The sequence below is a fragment of the Manis pentadactyla genome, chromosome 18 (genome assembly GCF_030020395.1).
Source record: "Manis pentadactyla isolate mManPen7 chromosome 18, mManPen7.hap1, whole genome shotgun sequence".
In the NCBI taxonomy this organism is placed as follows: Eukaryota; Metazoa; Chordata; class Mammalia; order Pholidota; family Manidae; genus Manis; species Manis pentadactyla.
In genome coordinates this window covers 24,794,364-24,811,071 of record NC_080036.1, presented here as the reverse complement: position 1 = coordinate 24,811,071, position 16,708 = coordinate 24,794,364, and the positions used below count along the sequence as shown (strand labels likewise).

Below are 16,708 nucleotides of genomic sequence, written 5' to 3'. Positions count from 1 at the left end.
ATTCTTCCACTCTCCTTGTCCGTGGGATCCTCCTCCAGCCCCAGCCCACAGCCATGACCCCCCCCTGGCAAGTCTGAAAGTGGCGGCTTGCTCACTGGCTTGGAGATTCACTCGGCTTCATCTTCCTGCCTTCTGCTCCCCTCCCTTCCGTGGTCAGTGTGCTTTAAATTTGCATCTCAGACCACCTTACGGTTTTATTCCATTTCAACCTGACAGTCTCACTCCAGTTCGACTCCTTCATGCTTAATGTGAGAGCATCTTCAAGACACAGCCCTTATTTAAGAAATGCCCCCAGCTCCTCCACTCAACCAGCCAATGAGGAGCTCTGTATGCCACTTGAGCCTTCAGCATGTCACTGGTCCTGACCTCAGCCTTGTGTTCTGTCCAGGTAAGGAGACGGGGTAAACAGAAAGCCACCAAGTCAGTGACCACGAACCGTGGCTTCCTCAGGAAGGATGCGGCCCCCCCACCAGGTGTCAGGGTCTCCGGAAGGTTTCCAGGCAAACCTCAAAGAGCCCCTTTGGTCCTGCTGGGGTAACACTGGAAAGAGGAATTACCAGGAGGGCTGTGTAGGTGTAGGGATAGTGGTAGGCTAGGTAGCAGACGTCCCCATCATGCGGGAAGGTGACAGCAAAGGTGAGGCTGTAATAACACTTCCCAGATGCTCCCCCGGTGGCAGCCGCGCCCTGGCGGTAGTGATTCCTAGAAGAGAGAGGAGAAGGAAGCAGCATGAGGGAGAAGTGGGTAAATGGTCCTTTAGGATCCTAGACGCTATAAGCCTCTTGTGTGATATCAGCACAACGTTCTTCCCTCAAAACTCCTTGCGGGTGAAACGTAGAAAACCTAGAAATGGACAAGTGAGCTTCCTGCCAGGGCATGAGCCATTTCAGCAGTGTGTAGGCTGGTTCCTCTGCATCCTAATTGTGGCATATATGCCACGAGCCTTTCTTTGCTATGTCTGAAAAAGAAGCCTACAGAAAATAAAGGAAACTGTGAACAATTCTGTTTTACCTGGAATTCTATTGCAGGCATATACTTTATCACCCAGTTTTGGTTTTCCCCAACCTCTGCCTCTGCCCAGATCTCCTGGAGCACAGCTATGCCCTTCCTTTACCCCTGCCAAGTGGGTTTATTACTCATCAATCCTATCTACTGAGTTCCAACTCAAGCAATCACTACTATATATTGATACATGCATCCAACTTGAGATGTAACATATGTCGTCTTCTGTTAACACTGCAACAAACCATTGTGTGGATGGAGAAACAAAAACTTAGGAAAAAGGATGTGTCTAAGATTGCAAGGCCAGTAAGTGATCAGGACAGGACTGGAACCCAGGTCTGTCTGTCTTTGTTCTTTCCACTACATGATACTTTCCTCCCAAAGGAATACATTTATCACCCCGAATGTGGTCTGGCTCCTTAGAGCTTGAGAGTGCATATTTTCCTTTGTCAAAGATGAAGAACCAATTTCGATACTTCAGAGAACAGTATCAAAGCAAATTGCACCCAGAAGTACATTCCGAGCAATATTTTCCCCACACGCTGCCAGACACACTCACGCCTTGCCTGCTGATGCGGAGACAGCTGTGCAGGCTTTCCTGAGAAATGTTACCATCAAGGCTGCATTATAATGCAAAATACACCCTGACACCAAAAGATGTAATTCCACCTTTGAACATTTACAATGTTGGCTTACTTGTCTGTTGTTCTTTGGGGCTTTGCTGGGGGAGAGGGTGGAGAGAGAGAAGAAATAGCAGAAAATGATTCTGTGTGTTCTTGCAAAATATAAAAACACAGATTCTTCTTTTCTGTCTCTTTGCTACTGTCATGCCACCCCCAACCAAAGCAAAACAAAAATCAAGAAAGCAATAAAGAAAGAAACAGAAAATCTACTTTCTTGTTTCCTGCAGTTCTGTGGTTTTTCAATATTTATAAAGCTAGGAATGGGAATAAGAGACACTGGTAGTGCCATGGACTATGACCAGACACATTTCTCTTGCCTCAGTTTCTGCCTATATGGCACCTAAAGCCTTGGTCATTCTGGGGAAAGAAGGGTACCTGGAGTGACTCATGCCATTCAGCTTGTCAGTATCACATTAATAGGATGTATTTCCTTTGTTAGGACAGGAATAGAAACTTCAAAAAGTGTCTTACCATAGTACCATATGTCTCTTGATACCCAACTGGGATGGTTCTGTACTATGTCTAGCTAATGTTCTGATGACTAGGAAGAATATAAGAAAGCAGGTGCAGCTCAGAAAGCATGCCAGCCACATATGCCCTACCTTTTATTCTCCTTCTGATTTCACTCAAAGGTTCCGCTGCAAACGCACATTCCGTTTGTACCTACCTGAACCACAGGTGCTAGTCAAGCACACCTCTCTCCAATGGAAGAGCCACATGAAATGAAATGAGCCAGTCAAAATGATCAAAATTTCAACAACCAAATTGTAGAAGAGTGCATCACCTATAAGCACACATCAGTGGGCGTGTAAACACATGCCTACACACACAAACCACATATACATATTCGTGAAGGTAAAGGCAGGTGGAAACACACATCTAGTACCTCTCCATCCCCAAGCTCTTCACCTACAAACAGTGAAACACAACCTGCATCTTTCTTCAAGAATACTAGATCTCCCTGAGCGCCTGTGAGGGTGCTCTCGCTGGACACAAGCCTTGCTTCCTTTTACGTTTCCCACTCTACTAGGTTCACTGAAGTCACAGCACAAGCAAATTCACCCTAAGCGAACTCAACCTTTTCCCACCAGCCACCGGAGAGCAAGAAAAAGATGGTGAGAATGTAAAATCCCCAGAGCTATTGTCTTTCTGCCATTCAAACCAAACCTGGACTCCAAGATGGGGGTGGCTACAGAGAAAGGGGAACAAAAATAAAATAGGATAATTCTTAGCTTTTGAGCTTCTGCAGGTCCGTCCAGATTCTAGTAATTTCAGGGACACACAGGGAATTCAGTTGGCAGTTTTGGCTTTATGAAATCTACCTTCTTGCACCTCCAACACAAACCTGCAGTAGCTCGGTGGGCCAGATTCTCGTGGCCAAGACTAAAAGCTCCTCACTGAGAAGCCAGTCTTCTCCAGGATGGTTGCGGACTGCTAGAATTTCAGAAAAATGGGCATCACCTCATTTAGGATGCGTTTCAGCTAAAGAAGATTCAGTTACAGCCCTAGCCTGGGGTCTGAACTCCAGCTGAAACTAAAAGCAATGGTCAGGCTTCCCCACTCGAGTCTCCTGATGGCAGTGTTGCAGCAGAAGGATCCAGGACACGACTCTACTTCTAGGGAAACTTTCCTCTTCATAAACTTTCAGACTTTCCCAGGATCAGGTCCTCAGAGTGAAATGTTTGATGAATCTCAAGTGAAACAACTAGCTTGCTACAATTCAGCTTGTCTGTGACAAAGTGAGATCCCATCAACAAGTAATTTTTTTTTCCCCCAATGAGGATGTGAACAAATTGAGGGATGTTTGTAAGGCAGTAACATTCAACCTTTATATTTTAAGTGATTCCCTTATTTTTCCTTTCTTTCTTCCTCATTCAGCCAACTCTTCTTCCTGGAAGACTCAACTCAATTGTTTCCTCTTTCAGGAAGACTTCCCTGATATCTGCCCTTTTGCATATTTCTTATCACACTGTGACTTTCCCCTACTGCTACACTTTACGGCAGAGATGATGCTTATGCATTTGTGTATCTTCATGGTTGACATAGAACCTGGACATTGCAGCTACTAAGTTAAATGGAGCTATCAGAATAAATGGACCTTAGCTGCTATTAGAATAAAAGGGCCTAAGACTCCAGGAGTAATAATTAGGATGTGTAATGCATTTTAGATCCAATCCTATTGATATCCTTTCAAAGTAAGTATTATTACATATACTTTACAGATGGGAAAATTTAGGATCACAGATGTTTACTGTCTTAGCAACTCCACACAACAAATATAATCATCAGGATTTAACCCCGGGTGTGGGCTTACCCCAAAACCAAGAATTTTTTTCCTTATATCACCTGTTAGGAATGGATGAAAGGACAACAGGTCTTTTGGTCCAAATGAATAAGTAAGAATTTGAAGTTTGGGTCTTCATAAAACAGGGTTGCTTATAAACTTAAAGTCTAAAATAGCAGGAAGGATGTAAAGTGATCCAGAAAAGAGCTAGTGAACATGGCCCATCTCACGCTGATTCCTTATGTCACTGGTATTTGGTGCCATCAAGTTGTTTCTCCTAATCATTAATAATTGTTCACATTCATTGAACAATTACTATTCTAAGCTTCCCAATTGTTCATCTCACTTAATCTTCAGAACAGTTCTATCAGTTAGATACTATTATTATCTGCCTTTTACAGCTGGGAAATCTGAGATTGAGAGGGGTTGCAAAAGTTTGCCCAAGGTCATACCATTCATGAGTGATAGAAGTTTAATTCCATGAACCTCTAGCTGGAAGAAGCCTGGGGAAAATCAAGCATGCTCCCAGATTTGCCAGATCCCAGATAGGTCACCCTGGGTCAACAATGACCCAGGGTTGGATAGATCCAGCCCTTCCATAATGAAAAAGCTCCTCTTTGATTTTCCATTCTCTGAGTCATTTATCCTTGGAAGGATCTGCACTTTTATAATCATAAAGCCTTCAATGAAGCAAGGAGCAAAGAAACAAATTCATAGTTATGAACTCAATCCATTTCCATTTGCACTTAAAAATATGCTAGGAAGTCATTTTTTTTTTCTGTGTGTGCAGGAAATAAGCAAATGCCAAGATAAAGAGTGAATCAGAAAATCTTACAACGATGATGGCTCTGTTTAACAAGGGTGCATCATTTCGCTTAGCAGGATCTAAGCCAAGTCACCAGGCTTCCCTGCATCTGCAGCATCTCTAATATTCTGTCTAACACCAAATCTCTCTCCTGAGATCCCTCAGAAGGATGCATGATGGCAGAGCTCTTGTATGACATTCGTCTTCATGAGTGAGCGGTTCCGTCTCCTCTCACCAACGGAGATAAATGTCAGAGGAGATGAGCCGCTGTGTGTTACATGGCCACTCTGAGCAGCAGCTCCCCTCCCTCTGCCCTTCAGCGCCGAAATCACTTTAGACCAGAGCTGGGAGAGAATTTGAAAAGGTGTGAGGCATGTACGTTAGAGGGAGAAGCAGGCTGCAGGAAAGTAAATAAAGCGGAAACTAAAACTGTCCTTGCTTACTTTTATGAGAGGCACGGTAAAATGAGTCTGCCCATTTATGTTCTTCTCTCTCGAGGATGACTTTTTTATTTTCTGGCCTCATGGTCTGCAAGGTGGGTGGGAGAAGGGGGTGGGATGGAAGGGGAGGCAGTGCTCTGCGGGAGGGGCAAGATGGATCTACAGAACACAGGAGATAATATTAGAATTTCTTCTTGAATGCATTATGATGTAGGTAGTAAGTGAGAAATTAAGCTGTCTGCAGTTTACTATGAAGCTCGGCAGCACTGCCCTTATGCAGTCCAAGTCAACCTAACAGGATGGATAATTATACAACAAACTAGGTTATGGTACAGCAATTTTAAATGCATTCTTCTGTTTGTTTTCCAGGACTAGATTATGAAAAATGCATTAAATTTTAAGACCCCAGTTTTCACGTCAAATTGTTAGGTATTGACTGCTATATGGGAGCCTTCCAATTTTCTTGCTTTTAGATTCTGGGGAGGTAGTTTAGCTTACAGAAGGATCCTCAAGTGGATTTACAGGTTATATTATCTAAATTAAACTAAACTTCTAAATAGAAATTATTAGTGTTTTTTTTAATTCTGCTTAGAAGCTATAAATTGATGAAAATATTAAACTTCAAGCACAAGCCACCAAGGAAGTGAAAGAATGAACATGGCCTACCCCCTACCCTTAAAACTAGCTCTTTCTCAAGAATTTGTGTAAAAATAAGTGAGATCTGGGAAGTTAAGCACATGTTTTTGTAAAAATAAGTGAGATCTGGGAAGTTAAGCAGATGTTTTTGAAATTACCTAATACACACCCAGGCACCTGGCTCACAATCTTCTCCACAAGTACCGGCACCCCCATTTAGAATAGAGCAAAAAATCTAGGAATTTAACAGCATAATAGAAATAGAACTTTTGAATGTCTAGTGACATTTAGAGAAAAAAATAAGGAGGTAAAGTTCTCCCGATTTAATATACCAGCAAGAAGAAAAAGATGAAGCAAAGAAATTGTCTGAAGTTGATCACCTCAAAAAATTATGGTGGGTAAAAAGGGAGAAATATATTGCATAATCTAAGGCATTCTACAGTAGCAAGAGGCATTCTGATTTGTGGCTGGATAGAGATACACGTACCTAACCTGTTGTTAGATCACCCTGCTGGAAATATGTTAACACGATGTGGTGAATAATTTGTACAACAAACTACATTACAATGTAGCGATCATATCCATTCATCTCTGTTGTATTCATGACTGGAGCAAGAAAAATGAATTACATTACACATTCATGGTTTCCATGTTACTCCTCTGTTGCTCTCTAATCACATAGCAATTGTCTTATTAATGAATCTAAAAGCTATTAATATTTCACGTTGGCTCTCCTTACGCCAAGCCTCTGCCTCTAGGTGTGTGGCTTCTTCCTTCCCCTCTTGGCAGGTGCTTGGTCCTCTTAAGCCTGCTCCTCATTCCCCACCTCCAAGGGGAGATGCCTCCAGCGAGAGCTGTACCCCCTCCTCTGAGACAGGACGCCCAAGGTTATGTCTGCCTAATCTCTTAGTAGGCTCCAGACCAAGCCAGCTGCAAGATGGGTCTTTCACATTTTTTTTAGAGGACACTTAAAGTTATTCTTGACATACCAAAGTCCAATTTCAGCTTTCATTATTTTTCCCTGGCCTCTATCACCTAAGATGATTTTCAGTCTAAGTCTCTTTGGACCATAAAAAGATCCTGAGAGTCTCTATGTCAGTGGGCCAGAGAGTAATCGCCCTATAGGTGAATGGAAAAACCAATGAAATTGTCATAGTTTGCTATTGTTCTAAAGAACAATATTTGCTATTGTTCTATAATGAAAACACTAGCCAAGTCTGTGTCTTAATACATCAAGGACTAAAGACTGCCAACTCTTTTATTACAAACTGTTAGTCAACCCAGCCTGGTGTTTTGTAGACCATCCTTATCTGTATAGTGATTTTTGCCTCTTTGTCTGATAGAGCAACAAGATTTGTGAGCTTTCCTATCAATGTTCTATCCTTACACTCTCAAAACCCAAGAGGCATAAGCATACATGCTCTCTTTCCTTTTGATATTGATAACAATCCTTATCTCTAGAATGTCTGATAAGAAACTAGAATGTTTTATAAGAAACTAGCAACGAGCTTATAACTAAATACATAATTTCTACCTGTCCTAATAATTCCTATCCTTTTTTCTTTCTTGTAAATTTGTGTTTTATTTTCCAACAAAAGAAAATGCACAAATAAGTGATTCATAGTCTGGAATCCGTTTCTTTTATCAAAATATATGGACAACTTAAATTTCATTACAACTTTACAAAATAAATTGGTGAATTTATCTCTCCCTCTTTTATTTTTTTCCAAAAAATCATCTTACTAGGAGGAATGGTTATTGCAGTGTATCTGTCACATACTGACTCTCATCTACTTTGGAAAACTGAAGTAAAGGATGGATAAGAATAGGCCAGAATATCTTTAACTTCTCGCTCACAAGGGACAAATGGAAACAGGTAAAGAGCTAAAGCTTTAATGCATCAATCACCAGCTGAATCTGTGTGACTCCTAATGTCAACAAGGTCTGAATGTTTTAGTGCATTTAAAGAAGAATTGATGACTTTTCAGAAAATCAAAATATATTTCTTGGGGGCTAATGTGGGCTCCCTTTAACATTCGTATGCTTCCGAAAGACAGGGCATTGACTCCTCAGGCTCTGATAATAAGTCTAGCAGATAAGCACAGAATGCTGAGGTTTAGAAGATCAACATGGAAAAGCAGGATGTTGAGAGAAAAGACAAGAATGGAGGAAAGGAAGTTTACAAGACTCTAACTTACTTGTAGTAACAGATTTCATAGCCTATCCGCATCCAGGTGGGTCTGCCAAGAAGAGCCTCCTTCACAGAATACAGAGTTGGCTGCATCCCTACACAAAATAAAGGCAGGGTTAATCCCCTGGGGAGAGAGAAACAGGAAAGAGGGGAGTGGTTGGCTGAATCAGGGCCCTCGGTGATATCTTAATCTCAGGAACCTGTGAATATTAACCATATATGGCAAAAGAGACATTGTAGATACGATTGAATTAAGGATTTTGAGATGGGGGGATTGCCCTGTTGGGCCCTAAATGCAGTCACAAATGTCCTTATAAGAGCCTTGACTACAGAGGAGAAACAATGTGAATGAAGTACATCTGAAGCAAATTGGAAGATGCTACACTGCTGGCTTTGAAAGAGGGCGGAAGGGACCACGAGCCACAGAATACAAGGAACGTAGCTGTAAAAGCTGGAAAAGAAAAGGAAGCAGAAAGTCCTCTGAAATCTCCAGAGGGAGCACGGCCTTTCCAACACCTGGACTTGAGCCCGGTGAGACTGACATTGGACGTGTGGACTCCGGAAATGTAAGAGAATAAATTTGCCTTGTTCTAAGTCACCACCTTTGTGAGTTCGTTGCAGCAGCCACACAAAGCAAATATAAGAGTTAGGGCTTCTATTTTCTCTCTTTCTGTGCCAGTAGGAGCCTATTTCAGTCGACACATAATAGAGGCAGTATCTTGTGCTCAGACCTGGAGATATGAGAACATTTATTCCTTAGTCAAAGCCACTCAAAAAATTAGTATATGAGCCGCCACAGCACACAGACTCTCCCATCCCTACAAATGCCCAAAATAAATATGGGCTGCTAGTCAGTCTTTATCCCTCATGTTTCTCCTCCAAAATGGCCACAGGTATTCGGGGAGAATTTAAGCTTTCTCCAGTGTTTTCGAGCGTAAATCAGTGTGGTCCAATTGGATCGTGCTGTTCTCCTGTTTGTGACAAACAGATCAATACATTTGCTAGCGTGAGATTTAGGAGATGAGGAGAAGCAGCAAAGGAGGAGGGATAAAGGCTCACTGACCTTCAGAAGTTCAAGGTGGAGCCGGGGCGAGGCGGTGGTCGGGAAGCAGCAGTATGTTATATGTGGCATTAGCAATCCACGGCGGAGGGGGGATTCCCAGGTCCCCCGGAGTAGCAGTTTGCCATAGGCTGGCCTCTGTCTCTCCATACCTGGCAGCCAAAACATGTCAAACCCTTTGGGAACCCCAGCAGGGCCTCTGGTAGTACTCCAAACATGCCCAGGGCGACAGGAGTCCCGGAGTTAGTCAGAAAAGTCTCTGCTCCCCGAGAGCCCCTACCGTAATTAAACTGGCTGTTGGCCTTCTCGCAGTTGATGACGTTGAAGCGGTAAGGGACCGCAGCCTTCATTCTGCTCACCTGGAAGTAGAACCACTGCTGGTGCTGGGCACTGTTCACATCCGCGTTCACCAGCAAGTCGTACTCAAACCTGCAAAGCCAGCAGCCAGACTGGAAGGTTAAACGTCTGCAAGGTGACTTCCCGCCCTGCAAATCTACACACGTCAGGCTCCGCATGACAGGAGTTAAGACCCAGGATCTCACAATATTGGACACAGGCTGCAGGAATTCTGGAAGGGAGAGAAGCCTCTTGATATTAGCAGAGTCTGTTACACAACTGCAGCACATGTTTTTATTAAACTATAAGGAATTTTCTCTCCAGCTGCAAAGATGTGAATGTTCTCTATCCCAGAGAAAATGCAATCACGTCTTTCGGGACATGCCATTACTATTTGATGCTAGAACTGTTTTTGAGCCTTGGTCTGTTTGTACAGAAAAATGGCAATAGTGTCTATACATGTGGCACTGTGTGTAAAGATTCAGTTGTGTAGTACATGTAAACCCAGAGCAAAGCAACAGACATGACCTAGGTTACCAGTGCAGAAGTGGTTTGCTCATATTTCCCCCTTTTTTAATTTATTTGACTTAATACAGTAGAGTGCAGAAATCTTAAGGGTACAACTCAGTGAACTTAAATCAATTCATCTGGATACACCTGTGTACAATTACCCAGATCAAGACATAGGACATTTCTGGAGCCCAAGGAGGCTCTCGTGTGCCCCCCTCCCAATTACCAAGTCTTCACAGATAATTAGTTTTTTGAGTTTCAGCAACAGAATTAGAAATGCAGTTAAAGTTCATCTAACATTACTATCAGTATATTTCACATTAAAAAATATTATTGCCCCATTCCCTTGGCACACTCTTCTAGAGTTACTCTTCTAGAAAGGGTAATATATTTGCCCTGACCCATTCCTACTCTCCCACTCTGGACCTCTGATAAATGGCATTGTATAGTGAGATTTATAGAAAGGTAGAGCTCTGCCTAAGAGGTATCAGAGCAGTGCAAGACTAACTGATGGGGTCCCACTCCTCACACTGTCACAGTAAGCACCACACACTAACCACTGAGCTCACCATACACCAAATGGAGCATAACCCTCTGCGTAGCACTCATAAGAACAGTTTTGGAAAGTCTATGACCCTCAGATTGTCTGCTTGCCCCCAGTCCTCCTTCCAAAATCAATCATAAAAACTCCTTGGCTGTAAATAGGTGTGTTTTCTGCCACTGTAGTCTGTAACCCTGACCACAGCTGATTGGTTTAAGATTCTACATTCCAGCCAGAGGCAGATATATGGAGAGAGAACTGAGCAAGGCCAGCAGTTTGGGTACATCCAGGATTGATGATTGTCCCACTAGACAACTCCTAATTAGGTCTTCTCTCCTGCAGCCTTTGGACATAATATAAGAGAGCAGGTACACTAAAAGCAGGGTCCATAGGAAGAAGCAGAAGTCGGGCTGGTAACACAAGGAGAAGAAGGCTGAGAAAGAATCTTAACGTTTGCGTTTCCCTCCTTCAGCCCAACCAAGTAGCTTGGCTCGTACTTGTTTTATACATTAGGTTTCCTTCAAATAGCCCTTGCAAAAAAAATAAAAATAAAGAAGGATCACCTCTTACCTCCCCCCAGAAACTGCAAAACTGATCCCAGGTAGACACAAAATAGGTCCGAGCTATACCAACTCCTGTGCTCCAGCCGTAGTGGAGGTGCACGCCTGAGTCAGCACTAATGCTGACAGAGCTTACCACGTGCCAGGCACTATCCTAAGAGCTTCATGTGTGTTCTATGACTCTCAGGACAATGCCCTATGATGTGGGTGCTATTACTGCCCCCATTTTGCAGGTGAGGAAATAAAGGCATGGAGTCAGTAAGGTAACGTGCTCAAAGTCTTCTGGTTGGAAAGAGGTGAAGGTGCCCTGGCAGTTTGCTCCCAAAGTCTGTGCCTGCCACGCCATCACCTGCTGTGGACTGCTGTTTTCAGCTATTCACCCACTGGAGATGGATTACGCATCTTGCTTTCTGGTACATGGCAAATACAGACCACACAGCTATAGTAGAAAGAATTGTAACACAGCAAGAATAGCACTCTCTTCTGCCACTAGGAAGTTTTGTTTTATTTCCCTCCATTTATGTATGCAGACCTAGACTTCCCTTGCCTATGAAATACTTTTCTATTACTAAGAGCTCACTGATAGATTCTGGCAGAGAGGCACGGCCCAACACACCCCCTTGAACAAAGGATAGCTCACCTCCCTAGGGGGAGCCCGGGGTTTCCGTCACCCAAATGCAGAGCTAGGAGAACAGACATGAAAAGGTACAGGAATAGGGGACCCTGGGCACCCTGCCACGTCAACAGAACCAGCCCCAGCATCAGTGGAAGTAATAAAGTGCCCCCAAACCCAAATATGGACCCATTATTTGGAATGCAGGTGTCATCAGGACATTCACCTCTAGTCTCCACCGTGCTATGGCATCAGCCAGCGAGCCCCCTAGTGGTGAGCTGGTAAATGTTTAACAACCGCCTTGGGACAAATCTCCTGCGCAGTGTTTGCCGGGTTTTATGGTGTAAACACTCCCACCATGGCTGATTTCAAACTACCAGTGTGAGGTCACTGAAAAAGCAATAGGGAAGAGACAGTCACAACCTGCTCTCTTCGGCTGCCAGGAGCTACCCCTGGGGCTTTCCTTACTTACTCTCGCACTTGGATGGCTTTGCGAAGATTTCCGGACTCAAACTGGGAAAAGAACCTTAGGCAATCAGAAGCAGCGTCTTGCAAAGGCCTGTAATGAAACAGGGAATGCGTGAACTGGATTCGTTGCTATTCTTGAGCACAATTTGACATTTCGTAAGAGAGAAGCTTTCTCTTACAGATCTTCAGCCTGAATTTTCATCGCACTGTCTTAGGAGCAGGAATGAATTGCTAACATAAAATACTCTTATTCTCATTTAATCACAGGATATTCCAGGTTCCCTCCCACCACATTCCAATGACGCTCAAGACCACCTACCAAGGCTCATCTAAACTGAAGACGACTTTATTTATAACGTCACTTGGCTGGATGAGCCTGCGGACATCCTCAAATATCTTGATCCTGGAAAGGAAAATTGGAAAACATTTGAAAGGTTGGCCCTTTTTCATTACCCATCCAGCCTATGGTTATCCAGGAAGGGCCAAAATGTTAAAGCCCCAACCTTGAGCTGAAATTGTGCAAAAAGGTGCCCTCCATCCTTTTCTTCTTTATCAAAAAATAAAACTATACCACAGCAATGTGGGAAAGCAGGAAGCAGTTGGAATACAGGAAATTGGGGGCCAGATTTTCATTGGAAGATTCTTGACTTGAAGGAAAGTCTTGTCAAGAGAGCATTTGGGCAAAAGGACTTTGAAGGTTTCTGTCTAAGTGAATAAGAGGTCTTTGGTCCTGAGATGTTTTGAGGGAGACATTATGATCATTGACTGTCAGCACCCTCAAGGTCTGGAAGGGCCCCAATTTGCCTTTGAACACTTGTGTCATTTACATTCCTTGGGTTCTGTCTGTTCCAGAAGACTAAGGTCACTCTTCTGGCTGAGAAAACACAAATATCTGGGAGATTTAAGAAAGAAGAAGGAAGGAAGCCCAAGGGATCTTTCAGATTTCCTCCTTGGATTTCCAATCCAGGTCTTTGGGGTGGGGCGGGAGAAAGATGGGGTGGTAGACATGAGGTCCGGACCCAGGTCAGCCCCTCTGGGGTGTTTCTCAGGAACCTGAGCATGGCAGGTAATAGGCAGGGGGGTGAGGTCAGAGACGTCAGCCAGGAGCCCAGATGGGAGCAACTCTCAGGATCCATCACCAATTCGATGATGAAATGGAAAATAAGGTAACGAAACTATTGGTAGGCACACTCTGCTCCAATGACTTAGTGTATGCATACTCATATTTTTTCAGGGAAAGTAATTTCTTCCTTGGCTTTAACAATTTCCATTTAACCTCACTATGCTGATTCAAAGGCAATGCCCCCTTCCCTGCGTGCTGAGAATAATCCACCACCCAGTGTTTCTTCCCTGAAGAATGTATGTTTTCCTTAAAAATCTCAGTGATGCAGCAAAACTATTCTCCAAGCCCATCTGGGTACTGTCAGGTTGGGACTGTGAGACAAAGGTATATCACCTCCTCTCATTAATAAGAGATCAGGTACCAATTCCTAGTGCACAAGAAAAGGAATCCCAAATAATCCATACTTGTCTTTTCCTGAGAACCATCCATACTTGTCTTTTCCTGAGAACCTTCAGAGATGGGGTGAGGGGTTGCATTAGAATCATCTGAGCAATTGTTTTTCTGGAAACACATGCCTGCTACCACCCCACACACGGTTCTGCAATGTCCTGGTCCGGAAGCAGGCTTGTGTGTTTGGCAAAAGTTTCCCAGTGGGTTTTAACATGCTCCTGATGAATGCTCCCTTTCCCACAGGGAGCAGAACTATCTGTAAAACCATTCCACCCATAAAAATGTTAAAGAAGAGGAAAGGTATAGCTCCCAAATCAGGAGCACCATCACCTTTGGATTCCACATTTGCGCTCCAACAGAGACTGAGCAGCGGGAGGCGGACAGTGTCCCCAGAGATCAGGAAACGCCATCATCTTGAAGTCAGCCACAGACCTGGTTCTCCCAGCTTTGGCCATATAAAGATAGGGGTCGTGGAAAGGGACATGTTTGGGATATGTCTGCAGAAGCTTATCTATTTCTTCAGTAGCTTCTTTAGTCTTAGTGGAATTGGAAAAGGAGGCACTAATCCTTGGGCAAGAAACAGCTTCAATGTCCCAAGCATCCTCTTTGAGAGAAGCCTGAATGTCAGGGATTTCATTTCCAGAAGAATCTTTCCCATGGCCACTGGACTGTGCCTTTTGGTATGGGCTCACTCCAGGCTCTTTTTTGGAGGTTAGATGTACATTGGACCTCCCCGTCTTCACCGTACTCAGAAGGAAAGCCTGGACTGTGTCTTCTCTTTCTTGACCGAAGGAGCTTTGGTCCTTATTCAAGCAATGCCATTTTGGGGAGGCAGCAGTCAGAATGTGCTGGTGATTGGCATACTGAGCCTCTTCAAAGTTCAAATCGTCTCCAGGCCTGGACTCCAGGACCTTTGGGTTTAAAGTAGAAAAGAATATGTCAGTGTTTCCTTCCAGCAGAGGATACAATTTGATCACCATCCTCACTTTCTGGGCACAGAGCTTAACATAAATCCTACGAATTGGGAAGCTTTTTCCAAGGCCAGCCAAGGAAAGACTAAGCTCTCAGAGTTAAATCAGTAGCAGAATCACAGAAACTCATGCTTGGAAGGGGCTTTGGGTGAGGCTAGAATAATTCTACACAGTACAGTGAATGTCTTCTCCAACATCTCAATTAGCTGCCACCTGGTTGAACCACCTCATTTGCAGGGTCTTCACTGCACCACATGGTGCTGCCTTTCATTTGAGGATCATCTCTGATGGTTGAAAACAAAAGTCTTCCTTACACTGAACTGAAATTTCCTTCCCTCATTTTTTTTTACCCACTGATTGCCTTCTGCTTTCTGGACTGAAACAGAACACACTCCCTTCTACATGTGATTTAACTTGTACCCTTAGAAGTGAACAGCTTCATGCTTTATTTGAGTCATAAGAAAATAACAGAGCTCAAAAGACAGGTATAAAATCCGGGAGGCCACACAGCAGTGAGAGCAGCCCCTGGCCCCTGGATGAATATTACCAATTATAAAGTCCTCCATTTCTTTCTACTATCAAAGAACCCTGGAATCAGACTGGCCACCTTCAGGAAGCCATCTAGTGCAGCTTTTCCCACTTTGACAAGGGAACAATTAAATTATCAGGAATTCTCACTTGCTTTCTCAGTACACGGGGGCAGGGCACTCTGCCCACCAGACAATAGGCAGCGAGGTATACCTTCATCCCACTTCCATCCTCGGCATCAGGTGTCAGAATGAAGGACTCTCATGGGCATACTAGCTTGGCCACCTTTTTGAGATTTTTTGCTCAGACTTCTGCTTCTCTCTTGGAAAGATCCCAGAAGCAGATTGCTAATGATGAGCAATGCTTTCCATCTGGAAACCTCTGTTTGGCTTCCAAGGTTCTGTAAATAACCCACCGTGCTTCACCAAGAAGCAGAACCATGGCATATGTCTACCTCAAAGTTACAGGAGAGCTCAAGACACATGGCCTCATACTGTGTCAGGTCCTCTTCAGGTCGGTCAAGACCAGGTCTGGAACTCAACTTGGTAACATCTGTTTCCAAATCATCCTACAATGAAATATTTTTTTAAAAAATTACAATCAAGAAGGCTACCCCTGAGACACGTGAAGACAAGCTTACATATGTGATTTTTCAGAATCCTGGCACATGGTTTCCTTGCATCCAAATTAGAGTGCTAGTGTCTGCAAAGGATAATTTAGTACGCCCACTTGTATTTTTTAAATAAAAAGCAAGAAGATACACAACTTGTCTCAGCACTTGTCAGTCCTCATCATAAATCAATTATGTAAAATGAGATCAACTATGTACAAATTAAAGCACAATATAGAAGAAATTTTACCTTGTCACCACTGTCATCAATATAAATTTTAATTGTTACACCTATTTATCTATATCTCTTTGCCATTTCGGTCCTTCTCTCTTTTCACAAATGTTGAGTGAGCATCTGCGATGGGCAGGTACTCTTCCGGGTATAGAGGCTCAGTGATGGGCCAAATGAAGGTCCGTGCTCCCACGGAATTCACCTTCCAGTGGGAGAAGGAAGGCAACCAACCGTATGGAAACAAATGAACAAGGTCATTTCCAACAACGATGGATACCACGGGAAAGAGGGTGAAGCGATTGTTTAGGTGGGGTGATCTGAGAAAGCCTGAAGAGGTAACACCTTACCTGAATGACGTTTAACCTAAATAACAGTAATAGCCACCCATGCAAAGACATGGGGGAGGGCTTATTAGAAGAAGGAACAGGTCAAATATGCTTTCAGAAAGAACAGGGCTGAAGTATCAAGAATAAGAGGAAGTCTGCAGGAGTCAAGATTCACGAGGCAGGGGTTATGTTGAGACCAGCAGATGCTGGGAAGGAGTTTGGAACCTCCTGCCATACTTCATTCCTTTAGACATTTACAGTGTACCTAGTCACGACCAAGCATTTCCTCACTGGGCTGAATTATTCCAGACCCTTTATTTTCCCTTTTAGGTCATCACTTCATAATAGCTTAACAGTGAGGGCAACTATCCTTCAGAAATACTTTTGTATTTTCCAAAA

The 16,708-nt window shown here is 43.5% G+C and overlaps 1 protein-coding gene across 19 annotated transcripts in view; it reads right to left on the bottom strand.

Annotated features, from left to right (window-relative positions):
- Window positions 1-16,708, bottom strand: part of AGBL1 (AGBL carboxypeptidase 1) — an 834,111-nt gene that overhangs the window by 676,840 nt on the left and 140,563 nt on the right. For all 19 annotated transcript variants that reach the window (XR_008994688.1, XR_008994687.1, XM_057494793.1 and 16 more), the window contains exons 10-16: window positions 15,596-15,709; window positions 13,973-14,553; window positions 12,449-12,532; window positions 12,134-12,220; window positions 9,382-9,530; window positions 8,049-8,136; window positions 558-702 (exon numbers count right to left, since the gene is read on the bottom strand). Coding sequence is in view for 17 of the 19 variants with exons in the window: in XM_057494793.1 (XP_057350776.1) it covers window positions 558-702; window positions 8,049-8,136; window positions 9,382-9,530; window positions 12,134-12,220; window positions 12,449-12,532; window positions 13,973-14,553; window positions 15,596-15,709 (1,248 nt within the window). In the remaining 2 variants the exon portion in view is untranslated. The remainder of the gene's footprint in view (window positions 1-557; window positions 703-8,048; window positions 8,137-9,381; window positions 9,531-12,133; window positions 12,221-12,448; window positions 12,533-13,972; window positions 14,554-15,595; window positions 15,710-16,708) is intronic.